Source organism: Molothrus aeneus, chromosome 8 (assembly GCF_037042795.1).
Source record: "Molothrus aeneus isolate 106 chromosome 8, BPBGC_Maene_1.0, whole genome shotgun sequence".
Classification (NCBI taxonomy): Eukaryota; Metazoa; Chordata; class Aves; order Passeriformes; family Icteridae; genus Molothrus; species Molothrus aeneus.
In genome coordinates this window covers 1,721,022-1,740,493 of record NC_089653.1, presented here as the reverse complement: position 1 = coordinate 1,740,493, position 19,472 = coordinate 1,721,022, and the positions used below count along the sequence as shown (strand labels likewise).

Genomic DNA, 19,472 nt, shown 5'->3' with positions numbered 1-19,472 from the left:
CAGAGCAAACTTCAGCCTGCAAAGAACCACAGCTAATCATTTCATAAAGTCAGGTATTTGACAATGAAACTCAGCCAGGATCTTAAAGGTTTCCCAACAATGACACAAGCAGGACCTGTGCACTTGTACACAGCATTATTCTCCTCAGGCAGCCCAGCAACATGTACAAGTGCTGAAACCCATTTCTGTAAACACACAGCAGTTTCAGCATCTGATTCTTTCCACTCTCCAGCATCCAAACTGGGAGTTCCAAAGCACACCTAAAAGCTGCTCATATGAAAACCAAATCACACAGCATCACAATTATCCCTCAGATTACAGAACTGAAATTCACTCCAAAATTCTTGTGGCCAGAATTCCATCACTCCTGATACATTAGCACAAATGCTTTTAACCTCCTTACACATTTTCACAGGACACAATGGTTAGAGGCACATGACTCCTATCACCATTCTAAGCCAATTTTGTTCCAGGCTGTTCATCACTTGTTTGTGGTCTGTTAAACTCTGCCCTTTGGGAAGGGGTGGAATGAGTAGCTAATTCATTACTAGTGAAATTTCTGACATTTATTGATGATGAGAGGATATCTTGCAAGAAGACACCAAGTTCAAATTTTCACACAGCAGTAGATCATACACTGATGCTGAACACCATGATTGAGAGTGTACAGCTAAGTGGTTAAAACAAACTTATGGCCTCTGAGCTTTGAAGAGTCCAGTTCTCTGAGTGCTTCACATTACTGGTCACAGGAGAAGGAAAGCATCAAGGAGCTGCAGCAGTGTAAACATGAAATGCCAAAGAAGTTATTAAAATAGTATTTTATTTCATGAATAAAAACTAAACAGAATTAGGGCACGGTTCTATTTTCTCTTTTTTCTCGTTTCCTTTGAACTATGCTGATCATCTCTTTTTGAGCCAAAGCCATATCTACCATTCCTGTGCTGATCCTGCCACTCACTCTCCAGCTGTCTCAGCATTTCCTGTGTCAGAAGTCCCTCCCTCAGCAGTCTGTTGGCAAGGGATCCCCGTCCATAGCTTTTCAGCTCCTCCTGCCTGCCCCCCAGCCGCGAGGGTCTCACGTTCTTGGCTCTTCTGAGCCCTGCAGCCTCCACTGCGGTGGACAGAGCCTCTGTGGAGGCTGCACCGTGGCGCTCTGACACCGCCCTGGGCTCCCTCTGAGTCCTTGAGAGAGGAAAATCTTCTGGCACCACCTCAGCTGTGCCAGGGGCAGCTGCAGACTGGGAAGCTCGGATCAGCTTTGTGATGTTGCAGACACCAATCTGTATAATGTCATCCAGTTTCTTCTGGATGTCCCTTACAAGGGCAGCGTCAGGGAACATGTCCATGAAGCGGTAACTGAAGAGAGGCAAAAGAACACACAATTAAACCTTCTCACTGGGACAAAAATGGGATATGTACTAAGTAAAATGAATATCCATTACATGTTGCATGGGAATACATATTTTAATTTGCATTTCAGTTTCTCCAGTCCTTGTTTCTACCCTTCTCCTTCTGTCAATCACAAACTGCTGTCTGCAGAACTCACTCCCTCAACACTGATTTGTCAAGATCCTCTAAAATGCCAAAGGAGCCCATCCTGCACCACCCACATATGGGCTTGTAGACACTGCACTTCTAGGACTGCAAGTCATAAATAACAGGAAAAAAATAAACAGTCTTCAAGCACAAAGACAGTACCTTAACCACAGATAGAGGTCAAAAACATCATGCACAGCTTCGAGGTGTACAAGTTCCTTGATGTTCTTTGGAGCAGCCAAGGGCCACTTGGTGTGCCGGCAGAGCCAGTCGAAGGTCAGCGGCTCGTTTCTACTGAACTGCCGTGCAAACTGAAAAACAAACACATTCAGGCAGGTCCTCCAGCGGGAAAGAAGAGATCCCCAAAGAGTTCAATTCCCCAGAGTCTGCATAGAATACTCCATAAAACACCTGCTTTGTTTTACACAACCCAAATGCCACACATTCTTTTACTTAATTACTCAACACAGGAGTCACCTCTCCTTTCCAGGGCCTCATTAACACAATTTGTCCATGGGCCATGCACAGAGTTAAGAACAAAAGCACAGAGCTATCCAGAAAAGTGTAACACTGAAGGCATTTGACTGCATCTAGCAAAGCAGATGGACTTTGTGTCTTTTTTAATCCTCCTCTCCCTATTTGGTTAATTATCTTGTTTCAGGGTTGCCAGAGTTTGGAATATTAAATGTATTCCCTGGTTTAGGAAACACACTACCCACAGATTAATCTGCCCTAGAAATCCACTCTTCTGAAACCCAGACACCTCAGCTCTTCAACTAACAGAAAAACAAGTCAAGTAAGATTTAAATCTAAAATTTTCAAGAGTACTCATGACTTGGAATAAGTGCTTCCTATCTGGCTGATACTAAAGTGGGTTTTCTTGGCCAAGGAATGGGGCTTAAATTCACACAAGCATTCACAACAGCCTCTAACACTGCATTATGCCCTCTGCACCTTCACTACTTGGAATCCAAAAGCTCATCATTTTCCTAAGGAAGCACTTCTTTCAACTCTTTATTAAATCACTCATTTTTTAAAGATTACTAGCCATTTCTGAAAAGCAGGGTTCTAATATTTGTAACATGAGGGCACCACATCAGTTTCATTTTTATACTATTTCATTTTAAAAGTTTAATGCAGTCTTTAAAAAGGGAACAATGAAAATACTGTCTAACAAAGCAACAGTCCCAAGTTATGTTATTATTAAACCTGCAAAACCGAAAAGTCAGCTGACTAGAAATTCCTCAAAATAATCACTCCTGGGGCACAGCAAAAACCAATTCATCCAGGCCTGAAAAGCACAGTGACATAATTCTGAGAGCAACTTACAGCTCTGTGTTTTCTGAGGTTTAAATGCTGTGTAACTGTATTATAGCATCAGCAATCACCCTTAATCCCACATTCTCTTCTTCTGTTGGCAAGCCAACAGCTCAAAGGAGCAGTAACTTGGTTTTTAATGACTGATTTTAGGAACATGCTGGTGGCAAAGCTTAACAGTGCACAAGTGACCAGGGAACAGCACTCTCATCATCTCTCCCAGTTCAGAGCTCACAGACAAGGACAAGCAGTAGGATTTTCAGAGGCAATCAGCAGAAAAGCTATCCCAACTTTAATTTCCATCATGAGAAGCAGTTTTCAGAGGTTAAAAGCTCTGGTCAATAAAAATAGTGAAGAATTCAATACATGTCTAGCTATTTGTTATCCCCTTATACTACCTGTAAGCACTTTAAGAATGGTTTCAAATGATCTGGTAGCAAAGCCTACAACAAATCCAGCAGCTAGATACAGTCCCAGTGCACCAAAACCCTCTTGGTACAACATAAACACCACATTTTTTGAGGGAAAAAAACTAGCTGACCTTCAGCAAAGTGGTACACACAAAAGGCTCTTTCCTGTTCAAGGGTGCAGTGCAGAAGACGTATCGTGATCTCAGATTGAGTGGAATGTGCTGAATCATATCTGCCAGAAATTTAAAGTCATCAATATTGCAGACAAAGTACATCCCATCGACCTGGGAGAGGCTCACAAAAATATCCTGGGAAAATAAAACCAAATGTAAGAATGTTAGTACAGGAGAGGCTTGTTCAACTTTGTCTTACCAAACCAAAAAATTCTTTAGAGTTTGAAAGACTAGCTCTACTGAAAGAACAATTAAAAACCATCAAATTTGGCAGCAGTAATAAAAAAGTGGGCAGAGGAGTTCCCCCTGCTCTTTTAGCAGAATTTGCATTAAATTCTCCAACACAGAGGAGAAGACACAACACACTATACTTTATATAAACACTTTCAATCAGTCTCCTAAATAACAAAGTTCTGGAAGGGTACATTTTAGTTACAGAGAACACTATCACAGGAACCAGTCACCACTATGTTTAGAAATTTCTCCAGGTTTGTCACTTAGCATGACCCAAAAAGCTACCTTTACAGCACCCAATTCAATAATTGAGGTATTTTTAGCTCAATGTCAGGATCAGATCTATTTTAGGAAGAAAGAAAACAAGCTAAATCTAGTATTGCAATAGAGGAGTTCAAAGAAAATATGAGACACACTCAAGGTCTGGAGAAATGGAAGATGCAGTGCACCCTGCAGGGGGAATTTTATGGGTCCCCAAAATAATTTCTCTAATGCAAATCTTTGAAAGATTTTTTTAAAACATCTTTAAAGAAACTATGAGCTTTTAAATTAAATATGTGTCTGAATATTTAAGAGATCAAAAACAACACAAGGTTTTTATCTTAACACTACTATGCCAGTCCAGAATTTCTAATTTAAATATTTTAAAGATGTGCTGTTACCTGACCAGGCTAAGTCTTCCAAGAAGTCTCCAGGTTTAATCTTTTATTTCAAGGTTAGAAATCTGCATTTTGCTACATAACAGCAGATCAGCAGGAACAATAATGCACATTTAAAACCATGAAAGCTGCCAAGGATTTCTCAGTTTACTAAAAGCTGTGATAATGTTTTTTCAGTACAGTATTGGAATCTTAATTTCTATTTTTTAATGTTTTTGTATATCCAAAAGAACTGGTATCTATTTAAAGAGGAGATCAAATCAGTTTTCTAAAAGTTACACAGTTTAACCACAAAATCCAGAGAAACAGGAAAAACAATCAGGTAACTTTCAGATGTGTAGAAATCTGTCATGACCAGTTTCCTAGGAATTTTTAAATAATTTATCTAAATTTAGATCTCTAATATTTTCAGCCTCAGACCTAAAGATCTACATTTAAAATTCAGAAAAACTGGAATGAAAAAGCTGCTGCACAGTTTTAAACACATGTAAAAATGACTGACACGTTTCAAAACTTCCAAGTTTAGCATAGAGAAGTTGAACATCCTAAACCTATCTGCAGTCACTTGTGTGGCAGAGAGAAGAATCCAACTGATAAAAAAATACACACAAGGCTGTCTGTCAGGCCTCCCAAGGGCAGGTTTGTACAAAGCAAGGACTATTAGTTATACTCCATTTTTAAAGCAGAAGCTAATATTTTGATCATCCTTACAATTAAGTTGGATAGAGTGGCATCAGGAAGATGATAAGCAAACATTTCTATCTGCTCAGGAGTAGGATGTAGGCCAGCTGCCTAAATGGAAAAGAAAGAAAAAACTTTCATTAATTCTTAATATTGTTTTAAAGTTAATGCACCAGAAGTAACACATTGAAAGACAAAATGCAAGAAATCAAAGCACCCTGCAGACTCCAGTTTATTTAGCACACTCAGCTGAAACTTAAGAGCTTTTGTGCTTGAGCTTTTAATTCTTAAAAGAGCAGATTTAATATAAAAGCAGCACAGCAAGTCTCTATTGTAAATGCAGGTCCACTGATGAGGGGAGAGAATGATGCATCTGACTCCATGTTCTCAGAAGGCTAATTACTTTATTATACTATATTATAATAATATAATAGTATAATAATATATTATATATACTATTGTGTAGTATTATTATACTATATTATATATTATATATATTATTATACTATATATTATATATATATATAATAGTAGAATACTATACTATACTTTAGTATAGTATAGTATTAAAGAATACTATACTATACTAAAGAATACAGAAAAGATACTTACTGAATGCTAAAAAGATAATAATGAAAACTCCTGACTCTGCAAAGTCTCAACACAGTTTGGCCCCAATTGGCCAAAGAGTGAAAACAACTCACAGCAGAATCCAATGAAACAATCAGCTGTGGGTAAACAATCTCCAAACACATTCCCCACCAGCACAACACAGGAGAAGCAAATGAGATAAGAATTGATTTCCTTTTCTCTGAGGCTTCTCAGCTTCCCAGGAGAAAAACCCTGGGTGAAGGAATTTTTTCAGAGAATGTGAATGCCACAAGCCTCCAAATGGGACGTATATTCAAAGTCACTCTGGCACAACTCATTTTTATGGGTTGCAAACAGAAGGAGACATAATATGGGATCAGAATACCACAATCCAGCCCCAGAGCACAGGTGTTTAGGCTGGGTACTGAGGTTCTCACCTGGACAGGAGGCACAGGCTCGCTGAGGATCTCCTTGAGCTGGGCGAGGTCGTCGCGGTGCATGGTGGTGACCTCGCCCTGCTTGAAGGAGGAGCCGAAGCGCCCGGCCCTGCCCGCGATCTGCAGCGCCTGAGAGGTGGTGATGGTGTCTATTTCCTTCTCCCCCTTCTCATTCACAGTCGGCTTCACTATGGAGTTAAAAATTATTCTTCTTATACACCTGAAATATTTCAACAAAAACAAAGAGGAATCCTTTTTTGCAAATTATTTCCAATATGAAGAATTAAAGCTTTTGCTTTTTTATAAGGTTTTTTCTCCTCTATAAATTAGGGTATCACAGATAGTACTTAGGGACATAGCATATTCTAAAGGGCAGGAGAAGGCTACTGGCAGAAGAATAATCATCCCTGCACATATCAATCATGTCCTAATTGCCTTCCAATCCATTCACCAGCACCTGCCACAGTAGTTTGTAATGATGTGACTGCATGTCCTTCAGCATGCAAGAGAATGGTAACTGACAACCCAGCCCATTTGACTCCAGTTCATCCAGCAGGGCCTGTCATCCACGGCCAACCATCACACTAAATTAGGCCCAGGGAGCCAATCAGTTCTAGGAACCAGTTTTAAAAATAAAGCTTAGTTCTGCCTAACCAAATTAGTTCTAGGAACCAGTTTTAAAAATAAAGCTTAGTTCTGCCAACCATCACACTGAATTAGGCCCAGGGAGCCATTTAGTTCTAGGAACCAGTTTTAAAAATAAAGCTTAGTTCTGCCTAACCAAATTGATCACTACTTCAAAACTGAAATGTATGTACTGTGTTATCTAGACACAGCAGATATTTAGATGAGTTAACAACAATCAGACTGGGGACACAAAAAGCAAAGAAATTAATGTGGCCATCAGACCCAAAGGAAAATAAAAGTACCATAACCTGCTGCAAGTACTTACAAATTGAGTCCCATTCCAATTGCATCTGTAGCAACTAAAATTTTGCATGGATCATCAGGATCATTGAATTTCTTTGCCTGTTCAAGCTTTGTTCCTAAAACAGAATGACAGAACACTTCACATAGCAAACTTCATACATAATAAAGACAACACATCACTAAGTCCAATTATAATAGGCTGAGAAAAAAAAAAAAAAAAAAATTGGTATTGGATTGATATTTGGCCACAGATGGGGGGAAGAGGCAGGAGGGATTTAAATCATTCCCAGAGCTGTGGATAGACCTCATTTAATTACATCTATCTGAAGATCAAAATTAAGTACATAATAAAGGTCTAATCCCAAGATTAAAACACCAGTCAATGAAAGCTGATTACTTTCTCTAGCTATATAAAGAAGCAAAACTAGGAAAGTAGCACTGCTTTATTTTAAAATAAAGCAAGCAGTACAAGGGGGTTTTCTCCTAAGAAAAGCACAAGAAGCAGAACACTCCCTTAACAATAAAAGCACAGTGCTTTACCTGGTGGCAGACTGCCATAGATGACAGCACATTCTAATCCTCTGGCTTCAATCTGGCGGCTGACAGAGTAAATGTCATTCTTACTGAAACAGACAATGCAGTCCCCAGCACGGAGGTTATCCAAGGACTCCAAGGCATAATCCAGCACAGCCAGAGGAGTCAGGCGATCGTAGCTTCGGACCTACAATTCAAGTTGTCAAAAAGGGCACTTTTTAAACTCAAATTCCATCATATAGAGACTAACCAGCAACGCATCCTGCAAAGTCAGCAAACTCGAGAGCACCGTGCCCCCCTGGAAGATGAGAGCTGTAAAAATCCATAAAGAGCTGTACCAGCTGCAGCATCCCCTAAAGGGAACTCAGCAAACCACTTATCTTCTTACAGAAAAACACTACCACTATTTAAAAAGGGAAGGAAAGAACTTTGCAACATCTTTGCTTTACAGAAATTGAGAAACAGTTTAACAAGACTGTAGCCATGATATTTTCTGAAAAATCCTTTCCTTAGGATTTTTACTCCTGAGAAGCTGAGAGGCCTCAGGAACAAAATGTAACCAATGGTTATCTGCTGCTGTGGAATGCAACAGGTGCATCTGGGATTGGGCTCATGGGGTTGTTTCTAATTAATGGCCAATCACAGCCCAGCTGTCTGGACTGTCTCAGTCAGTCACAAGCCTTTGTGATCATTCCTTTTCTATTCTTAGCTAGCCTTCTGATGAAATCCTTTCTTCTATTCTTTTAGTATAGTTTTAATATAATATATATCATGAAATAATAAAGCAAGCCTTCTGAAACATGGAGTCAACGTTCTCATCTCTTTCCTCATCCTAAGACCCCTGCAAACACCATCATACAAGACTTCCTGCAGGACAACTTTGAGCAGTGATACTCCTAAAAGGACCCTACATTTTTTCCTGTTTTACAGGAAAGCAAAGAGAACCTGATGTTGTGTTCACAGCTTCTCAGAATTACTTACTTCAACTTCCTCCCCTGTAGTGTACATGAGCTCTGTGACCAAGTCAATAGCAGCAGGTTCTCCACAAACATGGATTTCTTCTGCACAGAGGCCTGAACAAAGCCCAGTAAAATAAAAAGCAAAATATTACTTGTTTATATACAACAGTAGCTTTAGCTGGCTCTTAAGGTATCAAAATATCATATTTTGGTTGCTAAACACAATAAAGACTGTATTTCACCTCCTTCAACAACCCAAACCTGCACCTAAAGCCTCTCCCACAATACACCATTTCCCTAGAGCTGCTCTTGATCTCTTACCAGCAGGTGATATTGACAATTCATCCGTGTGATAATGAGAGCAGCCAATACCTCTCTGCACCCTCTCAGCCAAAACAAGAGGTACCCTCAGCCACTGAAAAAATGGAGCAAAGCTTTGGGGATGTTTTACTTACTACTCATGCTTTACTAACTCCCAAACCATAGCAGAACTGAGGAGTTTTGTTTTCTGCATGAATTCACCTCTAATTCAGTCAGAACACAAAAGGGAAAAACAGGAAGTAAAGGAAGTGTGACAAATCTGCTGAACTTAGAATCAAAAGCAATGAAAGAAAGGGTCAAGAGGGAATCAGATTCCAAACTTCTGTTCCAAATACAAGGAAAACTGTTTCAAAAATTCCTCTAGAAAAATTCTAAAATTATCAAAATAAGCATTCTTGTAAGAACAGAACAGATTGATGCAGCTCTATAAATGAGACATTTGAAATTAACACTATAAAATATTTAAAGTTACCATTACTTAGCACAATCTCTACAAAGGTAGTATCTCGAAAACTGGTGTTTTAATTGAACAGAAAAGCATACTTGGAAATAGTCAATGTAAAAGGACAAGGTAGTAAAGACTCCTTATTATCCAAGGAAGGAAAAATAAAAGAGGCATCTGAACAAAATTTTAAAGACCCATTTGTTAAGCAAAACATGACAGGTAGCTTCTTGTCATGCAGACAAATCCTTTGAGGCAGAGTATCTCTCTAACTTGCTGTGAGAAGACATGAAAAACAAATACTTTTATTTTGTATCACATAACCACTAATGACTCTACTGACTGCTAAGTTTGTATTTCATGTGCCATTAAGGTAATTCACTGCCAACACAACCAAGCTTACCTAGAAGGGCTCTTGTCCAAGCCCAGCCTCTGGCAGGATCTCGGATCATCTGAATTTCATCAATCACAGCAACTTCATCTTAAAACAAAAGAAGAAAAATAGATGCACCAAGGAAGAGCATCTAGAACAGTAGTACAAGACATGAAGGAATTGAAGGAATTTTAAAGGTTTCCTCAAAGTGGTTGCTCAGACAAAGCTAATCCTCTATCACCAAAAAGCTATTCTGAGATGATCCATGTTTCTTGAACTGCTCTATCATAGTTCAGGAATTGTTGAAATAAGAGTGAAAAAGAAGAGCTCAGCTACTTTTGAGTCCAAGGAATAACACACACAATAACACACAAGGATACCAGAGATAGGACAGAAACAATTCTGTGCACTTACAAGGTGTATTAGTGCTGCACATTTCAATGGTACACGCGACATGAGGAGCCTGTCTGGAGTCTTCATTGGCAAACAGACGCTCTTCTCCTGTCACCAGGTCACAGGGCACGTTCTAAAGGCATTCAGAAATCTCAGGGTAAGATTCTTGAACATGAAAGAATCCCCTTTCCAAAGAGGACAAAACCAGTTTCTTACAGTAGTTTCAGGACAGTGTAAAAGAAGCTATCCAGGAAATAACTACTCAGCCTTGAGAGACTTGTGCCTTGTATTTAAGTCCTGTCAGAGTGAAGGTTTAATGAAGAGATGGTATCTGTAATTTGATACCTTCCCCTACTCCTGCAGGAGGTGACATCTTCTCCTGAACATTTCAGAGCTGTCACATCTGCCACCAAAGAACTGTTAGAAGAGTACAAGGGGCTCATAAAGCAAGGCCCAGCAGTGAAGGAGCCTTGCAAGCTCCAGTTCCTTTGGCGATTACCCTGCTGCCTTACGCTCACACAGCAAGAGCTCGTGAGGACCAGCTGTGAGACACAGCTGAGGCCACCACCCTGCCTGCCCTGCCCTCCTTGGTGCTGATGGCTGCTCCATCCATACCTAAAGCCCCCTGCAGAGCCCTGTTCAAGCTCCAAGGGCCCAAACATGATCCATAATCCAGGAACCAGCCACTGAAAAGTTCTCACACACACTAAACACAAGGGAGAAAAGTTCAGTTATCCCTAGCAAGGAACATCACTGACTGTACCCACAGTCACTCTGTGAATACATAGCACATGTATGTATGTATGTATGACAGCATTACAGCTGTCTCCCAGGACTAAACAATCTTTCTGATGTGCTGCCTGGACAGAGTGATACTAGGAGTTACAAATTCTACATCAAAAAAGAGAAATCACAACATCACTACTGTACTGTACTGTACTGCTTGCAGTGCTTCAGAACTGGTCTGGCTCTCTGCAGCTGGAAACACACTGGTGAGGAGCCCCCAAAATATGCCAAAAGCAACATAAAACACTAATGAGAATTTCCTCTAGGGACCTGATATACTCTTCAACACATCTAAATCTGCAGAATTTTTCAAGGATGGTGAAGTGAAATATATTTATACATTGAAGCAGAAGGCTGAGGTGAATTAAGCAAGAGTAATTTTTTGTGTACAAGCTATAATAAAGGTCATGGGCAAAAGAAGGCATAAAAAACCTAATAGCAGAACCTGGCTAATCCAGGAAGCAACAAATCCCAGAAGAACAGAGGCAGTTACAGGGATGATTGCACAGCACAGGCTCTGTGGACAGCACTGGTCCATTCTGCAGCTAAAGCAGAAATGCACAACTGATTCCACATGAGCTGACACCACTGCAGAGCCAAGGGCTCCAGGACCACCTGGGGCCACCACAGAACTTGACAGACTTGCATTCATGAGACTGTTCCAGTACTAAGGGTGTTGGTAAGTAATTTGACATACTGACAGCATCATTACTCTTTTGGAAGATCTCATGAGCCAGAAGTTTTAGTGGACCGCAGTATATTCCAGATTTGGCTGACAAAAATCTCTGGATAGCATGGTAAGTTTTTCCACTGTTTGTAGGACCAGCATGGAATATTATCTTTCTCTGAATAGCCCTGGCATCTGGATACCTAAAGCAAAGACAAAAAAGTATATTTCAGTATATTCACTCTGCTCAGCCTATTTGCCTACAGAACTTTTAAGTAAAAATGAGAAAAAAGCAGATCTGTTGAACATTATCTGGCTACTGACTCAGGAGAAACTTGAAATTATCTTAAGCGTTTATTTATTAATAATTTTAATGTGTGTTGAAAGCAGAAATATCAAGTTCTTAGAGACAGTATAAAGAGGTTACTGTGTCTTACACATTGATCTTCTAAGTCACACAATGCTTTCAAAGATTCAGAGTGAAATTCACACACTGTGTTCAAAATAATTCTCATTATTCCTGCAATTCTCTCTCCTTGAGCTTATCAATATTTTAATGTTTTGATGTGTTACCTCCCAAACACATTATCAGAAAACATTTTCCTGGAAAAACCACACCAACTCAGTGACTTTCATAGCTAACGTAATCTTATTTTTTTTTAATCATTGTAAAAAATACAAGAGTTCCTGACACAAATTATTGCAAAACCAGAGAAAAGCACTGAAAATGTTGAATCCACAGACTATGGAATTCCATGGCAGTAAGAAAAGGAACCAGAGCAGCCACTGGAGCACACTGACCAGTTGGGGGGCAGCCTCAGGTCGCTGATCTTGCGCAGATCATCCATGCAGTCCAGCATGGGGAAGATCTGCTTCGCGTGCCTCAGGAAAAATGGGAACAGATCATCCACGTGACCTGGAAGAACAAATCCTTTTCAGAAAGTTTCTGTGCTTGTCTGAGTGTCTACCTTCATTAAAAGCTTTGAAAAGTATTTTCTACCATTTCCACCCCACACTTATGTACTCCTTGCAATTCTGTCTCTCTACAAAATTCAATAATCACCTCAGGGGCAGAAAGGGAAACTAACACAAGTACATGGACTCATTTAGCAATGAATACAAACACAATAACATGAAAAAGTGCATCTCATTTCAGTATATTCATTCTGCTCAACCTATTTGCCTACAGAACTTCTAAGTAAAAATGAGAAACTGTGGAAAAGCTGGATGAGAAACAGCTTTTCTGTCCTAAGAAGATTTTAGCCCCTTCTTCCCAAATCCAGGGAAGGAAGGGAAGGGAAGGGAAGGGAAGGGAAGGGAAGGGAAGGGAAGGGAAGGGAAGGGAAGGGAAGGGAAGGGAAGGGAAGGGAAGGGAAGGGAAGGGAAGGGAAGGGAAGGGAAGGGAAGGGAAGGGAAGGGAAGGGAAGGGAAGGGAAGGGAAGGGAAGGGAAGGGAAGGGAAGGGAAGGGAAGGGAAGGGAAGGGAAGGGAAGGGAAGGGAAGGGAAGGGAAGGGAAGGGAAGGGAAGGGAAGGGAAGGGAAGGGAAGGGAAGGGAAGGGAAGGGAAGGGAAGGGAAGGGAAGGGAAGGGAAGGGAAGGGAAGGGAAGGGAAGGGAAGGGAAGGGACGGACAGGACAGGACAGGACAGGACAGGACAGGACAGGACAGGACAGGACAGGACAGGACAGGACAGGACAGGAGGAGAAATCTTTTAAAGTGCTTTTATGAATGAACAGAGAAAAACAGATTTGCAGCTTCTCCAAGCTACCAAAAATTAGAATGCTGGTTCTAAACTCTAAAATCAACTCAGAAGAGAAATCCAGGTTCATTCTTCTGAATGTTTGCACAGTAGATATGTGGATGTTAAAGGTCTCATCTCAGGTCACACTCCTACTGTCCAGCTCTCTTAGAATTTCATAGAACTGTCTTGATCTAAAAAATTATTATCAAACATACACACACAAAAGGAAAAAGCAGTGGTTTGGAGTTTGTTGGAGTGTCTTCATTTTGTTTGGGATGATGTTTGATTTTGGGGGAGGTTAAATTGAGCATTATTCAATTAATAAAAATTATTGTGGAAATTTTTTTAGAACTGTAGTATATTTAATTATTATCTTTGGACAAGAAAAATTCAAATTTAAAAATGTCAGTATTTCTGTATATGAGTTACAGGGCATAATGCTCATCTATAACCAGATAAGGAGTAGAAATGAGAAAACCCTGTGGAATATTTTATGCACAAGAAATACAATGAGACAATTTCCTAAGATGGCCAACATTTCAAATCGACACAGTTACATTTTAAGACAAAAGTAACAGCCACTGCAACCTTTAAAATGCCATCATTAAATCCCACAGTGTGCAGCTCAAACCCTGGAGAAAGCTGATTCTGGGGCTCCCAGCTGGCCTCACCTCTCAGTTCATTGCTGGTCCTGCCAACACAGGATGCACTAAGCAGGCAAAGACGCCTCTGTGGGTGCCACAGGGAACAGAGCACTGTCACAAAGCTGTCCCCAGAGCCACCAGCTGGCACAGAGCTCTCCAGGTGCCCCCTAGTGACTACTGGATTTCAGAGAGAGGAACAAACAGAGCAGCACTGCTTTCATTTCAGCCCTGAACAGATGCTGTACAACCACAGGCTGCTTCTTGCTATCACCTCCACATCTTTCACTTCCACTTCAGAAGATTTCATAACTGAACATTCCCTTGGATGGACACAGATGTTTCTGACAGGGAAGCAGGGATTTTTAATCTCTCTGACAGAAGTGAATTAATTCTCAATCATATTGAATAATCATTCTCAGTAGGGGGTTCACATGTACATAAGTAAGTATATAGGACAAAACCAAGTAAAAATTACATTTTATTTTACAAGCATTCCAGATACTTGCCTGCACCACAGCATATATCATTGAGAATAATATGCAAATCAGCACTCACAGAACTGGATTCCATGATATACTTCCTAAAGCTTATAAATGCCTGGTGAAAGAGGCGAGCTGGGGAAAAAAAAGAAGAAAGAAAAATAATAAAATTCATGTGGCCAGGATCAGAAAATTCTATTTGTAAACACCCAATAAAACACTGAAGCAGTTCATTAAAAAGCTGTACCTTAATATAAGCTATTAAAAGTAAATATAAAAGTTATTTGAACTAAGTTTTTCTCCCAAAAAACTCACTTCCTTATCAAATCAGGACACAGAGACAATGTAAAGAAGCAGTGCTGTGATAAAAAGATCACATCTAATACCATATTTGAAGTAAAAGAGATTTCACATTAAAGTAATATAAACTTAAAACATTTTCTTACCATCTAGTCCATTTTCAGCTCCTAGTCTTTGAATTTCTTTTCTTTTGTAGAACTTATTTAAGTTTTTTAGGACTTCACCTGTAGAAAAAGAATAATTTTTTTTAGCTTCCTCAAAATTTAATCACATTCTCCTGGCCCAAAGATCCTGGTTTATACTCTGGAGAAAGGCAATCTTTCCATGCTCAACAGACACAAATGAACTCCCCCTAAATCAAATAAAATCAAGGAGTGAGACTGGGGCTATTGTGGAGGGCAACCTTCAAATGCAGCAGAATAAGAAGGTGGTGCCAGCCATGCCCCCTGGTACTTGATAGGAAACCATAAAGATGGGAATGTGCAGCTAACAAGTCATGGAACAAACTAATTAATGTTTTGGGGTGGGTTTTTGTTTGCTTTTTATCAGCACCCATCAGGAGGTTTTAATATGAAAAGCAAATCTGCTTGAGCTACTTGGTGACAGCTTTTAATCAACATCCTGAGCTATGTTCTTCCCTCCACTCTGCTTCCAAGACAGACTCCTCAGAAGGATCAGGTAATCCAGACACAGTACTCTTTCTTGTCTCAGGTTAAATAAATGGAAGGAAGAAAAAAAAGAAAAAAAAAAAAAAACAACAGAGTTTCTTCAGATGTATAACAAATTACTCAGCTTTCTTTGAATAAAATCCTATAAACTTTTTAATAAACCCTTTCCCCTCTCCTAAAAGGCAAGTTTAGTGTTACAACAAAATTCTACTTACTCAAGCACACACTGATTTTAGTTCATTAAACGTTAGTTAAATGACAGTACAAAAAGATGTGTCCCTTTTCCATCTACAGCAGATCAGAAATCCACAAAAAATCTAGGAAATTTCATGAACACCTATTCATGACCTTACATTATCCTTAAAACTCGAGTCTGTGACCCCTGCATTATAAAATGCTGGGAGTGACAAATGTAGCACAAGTCACTGCACACAACACTGTCAGGCTCTGCTCTCTGCAACTCACTCTGTAACTGCCTGACATGACATGGAAAGCTTCCCAGAAAATCAACTTTAAATTATTGGAAGATTGCCTCTCTAAAAAGCTGTGACAGAGACATTCCACTTGGCACAAGGAAAATCACCAGCTGACAAGAATATGGCAAATTTAAATGCACATCCCATGTGTTTTAATGGTTAACTCGTGTTCTGAAATGTTCCCAAAGGCAACAAAGAAGCAAGGGCACCAGCAGGATTACATTTCCTAGGAAGGCATCCACGCCCATGTTTCAGGGCCCTGAAATCCAAGACAGACTGGAAAACAGTGCAGCACAAGCAAGCACAGGGCTCAATGCTCTTCAGAGCTTCCCCAAGAAGCTCGAGCAACTAACACATCATCAGCCCTGCAGCTCAGCTCACAGCGCATTGGCCTGACTACGAGATTAAAAGGTCAGTGCCAAACACGTTTCTATCCAAGGCCTGTGACATTGGGACCGCGCTGCCCAAGGTCAGGAGCCTCCCTGAGCACAGACACTTGTCTAACAATGAGGAAAATCTGAACAAAACAAAGCTGGCACTGCAGCCCATGTGAGCTTATCCAACTGCACATGACACTCAGAGCATGTGTCCTGTCTCAATCACCACCCTTTTACCACCCACTCCTGCTTTGAGATTTCCCTTTGTTTACCTCTCATTCCAGAGCTGTGTTTTAGCTCTTATCCCTCAATTACTTGGACTTCTCAGCAGCATTTTTAAGGTTCTCTGTAAAAAGACAGCCCAACCGCAGTGAAGCTCAGAAAACATTCAGTTAGTCTCCAATGTATCAGACTCATTTCGATGTTTCAACCCTGTTTGCAGGAAGACTTTGGAGTCATTTCCCTGTATCTCTGATGCCAACAACCCACTGCAGTCAGGCTGTCTGTTACCACTGGGCCAGTGAAGTGCTTTATTTCAAATTCCTCCCCAAATCTTAAACTCCCATTGTCCACTCCATGCAACCTGGGCATCTACCAAGCCCTGACATTCAGTGACTGATACAGAAGATACACCCACCAAAACTGAAAGCATTCATCAGCAAGTGAAAGCATTCATTCATCACAGGGATACATTTCCTATGAAGTTGTGGAAAACAGAAGCAGTGAATTAATTTCAGGTCTGCTATGAAGTTTTTACAAAACTGGCTTTACAAAAGTAAGCTTCTAAAAAGATCTTTAGTCTTCCTAGCAGTGTTTGACCAGCGTGAAAACTCTAATCACTCTCACTGGAGCAAGTTAACAAGATGATTCACACTGCAGGTATGCTCACTAACAAAGTTTCTGCACAAGCTGCAACCAGTAAGCTCAAAAATACACATCTTTATTGAATCTAGTCAGTACTTAGCAGCAGAATCTGACAAACTATCTTTATTTAAAATATAAAAATAACCAGATGCATAATACTGTGTGTGGTCAGAACCTGAAGGGGGAAGCAGAGGAAGACTATTTATTTCATTTTTTAACATTCTCTAACATTACTGGGTTTCAAAATACCAATACTTTTAAAATACATCATTGTTTTTTCAAGATATTGTTGACAGCAACAAAGAGAGCCAGATGAGCACCCCACAGGTCACCTGGCTGCTATTCCTTGCCTGGCTCACAGGGAAGAACATCAGGCTGTCTGAAGTAGTTAATTTCCACATAATTTTAGCCAATCTGTTCTCAACAACTTAGCATAGACCAAACAGAATCTATACTTATTTTCCCAGAGCATTTTAGTTATAGCTTTGAAGAAATCCACCATAACTGCTCCTCTAATAATGAGAGAACAGGCAATGGACAGGTAAGAAGCCATCATTCACCTTTATTGGCACCTGAGGAATGCACTACTCATACCAAAGACAAGTTTGACAACGCAGATTTTCACATCACAGCTGTTCAGGATTCTTCATCCTGACTGGGATTTTTTAGCTTTTAAGGCCAGATATTCTTCTCTCCACAGTTCTGAACTATTAAGATAATTTGCCCATCCTCCTGTACTGTGGAGTTAAGATAAATGTCATCACAACACTTAACGAGAAAATATGAAAGATTTCCATTTGCACCCTTAATGCTTTCAGATCAGCAAACTTCAAAAGAATCAAGACCTTGTCTCTTGTTTACCAGTCTTTAAAGATCATGGAGTCATAAGATCACAGAACTGTCTGGCTTGGAAGGGACCTTAAAGACCATCTCACATTCCAGTCCCCTGCCATGGGCAGGGACACTCCCACTATCTCAGGCTGCTTCAAACCCCATCCAACTGCCAGGGATGGGGCAGCCACAGCTTCTCTGGGCACCCTGTGCCAGGGCCTCACCTCCCTCACAGGAAAGAATTCTTTCCTAATACCCAATCTAAACCTACCCTCTGTCCATTTGAAGCCATTTCCCCTTGCCCTATCACTTCTCCCACTTCTAATCTAGGCACACTCACACACAGACAATCTCTTCGGTCTGTAACATCAATATTTGTGGAAACTACGTCTTTAAAGTTCAGACACAGCTATGGTTCTGGAATGCACAAGACTGCATTTTGGCTGCGGGACACGCCCCAAGCCAAGCACCTTTACCCTGACCGGCCAAACCAGGGGATGGAGGAAGGGCCAGCGGAGTTTCCTGCACACAGAGCACGCCCACGGGCCCTGGGCAATCACAGAACAGCCTGAGCTGGAAGGATCACCCCGCACAGCACAGCTGCAAGAATCCCAGCACATGCAGATGCCATCTCATCAACAGCCTTCGTCCCACTGCACCTTCACGGGCCCAGTGAGCGACAGGTCAGACACGCTGCAGGGAAGGGCTCCCTGCTCTTAAGGGAGAGGGCGTTTCTGAGCCAGGAAAGGACCCCAGAGCAGCAGGGCCCAGTTCCCTCAGCACGGTCACAGAATCAACTAAGCCGGAAAAGACCTCTCCAATCATCGAGCCCAACCTATGACCAAACACCACCTTGTGTGCCACAGTCTGTCCTTAAACACCTCCAGAGATGGTGACTCCAGCCCTTTCCAATGTTTATTCACTTTTCCTGTGAAGAAATTCCTCCCACTGTCCAACCTAAGCCTCCCCTGGCACAGCCTGAGGCTGTTCCCTAGGAGCAGAGCCCGACCCCCTCCAGGCTCCTGGCAGGGAGCAGTAGACCGCGAGGTGTTCCTTGAGCCTCCTCTCCTCCTGGAGAGCCCCAGCAGCTCCCGCAGCCGCTCCTCATCCGATCTGTGCCCCAGCCCCGTTCTCCGGACTAGCTCGAGCTCCCGAACGTCCTTCCCGAGCCGAGCGGCCCAGAACGCTCGAGGTGCGGCCCCAGCAGCCTCCATCGCCGGCGGGCAGAGGGCGGCCGAGGCCTCACGATCGGAGCCCCAGGACCTCCGCCCCGTCCCCTCACGGTGCCGCCCGCACTCACCCTTGTCGAGGGGCCGCGTGAGCTCGGCGCCCACATCTTCTTCGGCCGCGCCGCCGAGGCCGGGTTTCAGCGGCACGGGCACGAAGAGCGAGGTGTCGGGGGGGCGGGAAGCGCCGCCGTCCCCGTTCGCTGAGGACGAGGCGGAGGAGGCGGAGGAGGCGGCGGGGCGCGCGCGGGGAGCGGAGCCGCCGCCATGGCGGAGCGCGAGCGCCGCGCGCGCCGGGAGCCGCCGCAGCAGCGGCCACGCGCAGCGACTCATCCGCGGACAAGGGCGGCGGCGCGCGGCTAACGCGTCATCGGCGCGCGCCCCGCCCCGCCCACCCGCGCGTGCGCAGCACCACCCCCACCAC

General features: G+C 42.0%; 1 protein-coding gene across 2 annotated transcripts; it reads right to left on the bottom strand.

Annotated features, from left to right (window-relative positions):
• Positions 1-544: 544 nt before the first annotated feature.
• On the bottom strand, positions 545-19,271 carry SUPV3L1 (Suv3 like RNA helicase). Of its 2 annotated transcripts, XM_066554892.1 has the most exons (15): positions 19,123-19,271; positions 14,753-14,830; positions 14,334-14,441; positions 12,245-12,359; positions 11,478-11,646; positions 10,012-10,123; positions 9,628-9,705; positions 8,484-8,575; positions 7,509-7,689; positions 6,991-7,084; positions 6,039-6,258; positions 5,041-5,121; positions 3,395-3,571; positions 1,699-1,847; positions 545-1,356 (listed from the first exon to the last, which is right to left on the bottom strand). In XM_066554892.1, the coding sequence occupies exons 3-15, from the start codon at positions 14,395-14,397 to the stop codon at positions 861-863; spliced, it is 2,028 nt and encodes a 675-aa protein (XP_066410989.1). In that variant the 5' UTR covers positions 14,398-14,441; positions 14,753-14,830; positions 19,123-19,271; the 3' UTR covers positions 545-860. The 2 variants fall into 2 exon arrangements, with proteins under 2 accessions (XP_066410989.1, XP_066410990.1); XM_066554893.1 differs by lacking the exons at positions 12,245-12,359; positions 14,334-14,441; positions 14,753-14,830; positions 19,123-19,271 and having other exon boundaries at positions 11,474-11,589.
• Between the last annotated feature and the right edge of the window lie 201 nt (positions 19,272-19,472).

Coding starts and splice junctions, on each gene's coding strand:
- SUPV3L1 (XM_066554892.1), bottom strand. CDS start 14,397: ATGGAATCCAGTTCTGTGAGTGCTGATTTGCATATTATTCTCAATGAT. Junction 7,690..8,483: donor CTACAGGGGAGGAAGTTGAA/GTAAGTAATTCT, acceptor CTTGAATTGTAG/GTCCGAAGCTACGATCGCCT. Junction 1,848..3,394: donor TGTGTACCACTTTGCTGAAG/GTCAGCTAGTTT, acceptor TTTGTTTTTCAG/TTTGCACGGCAGTTCAGTAG.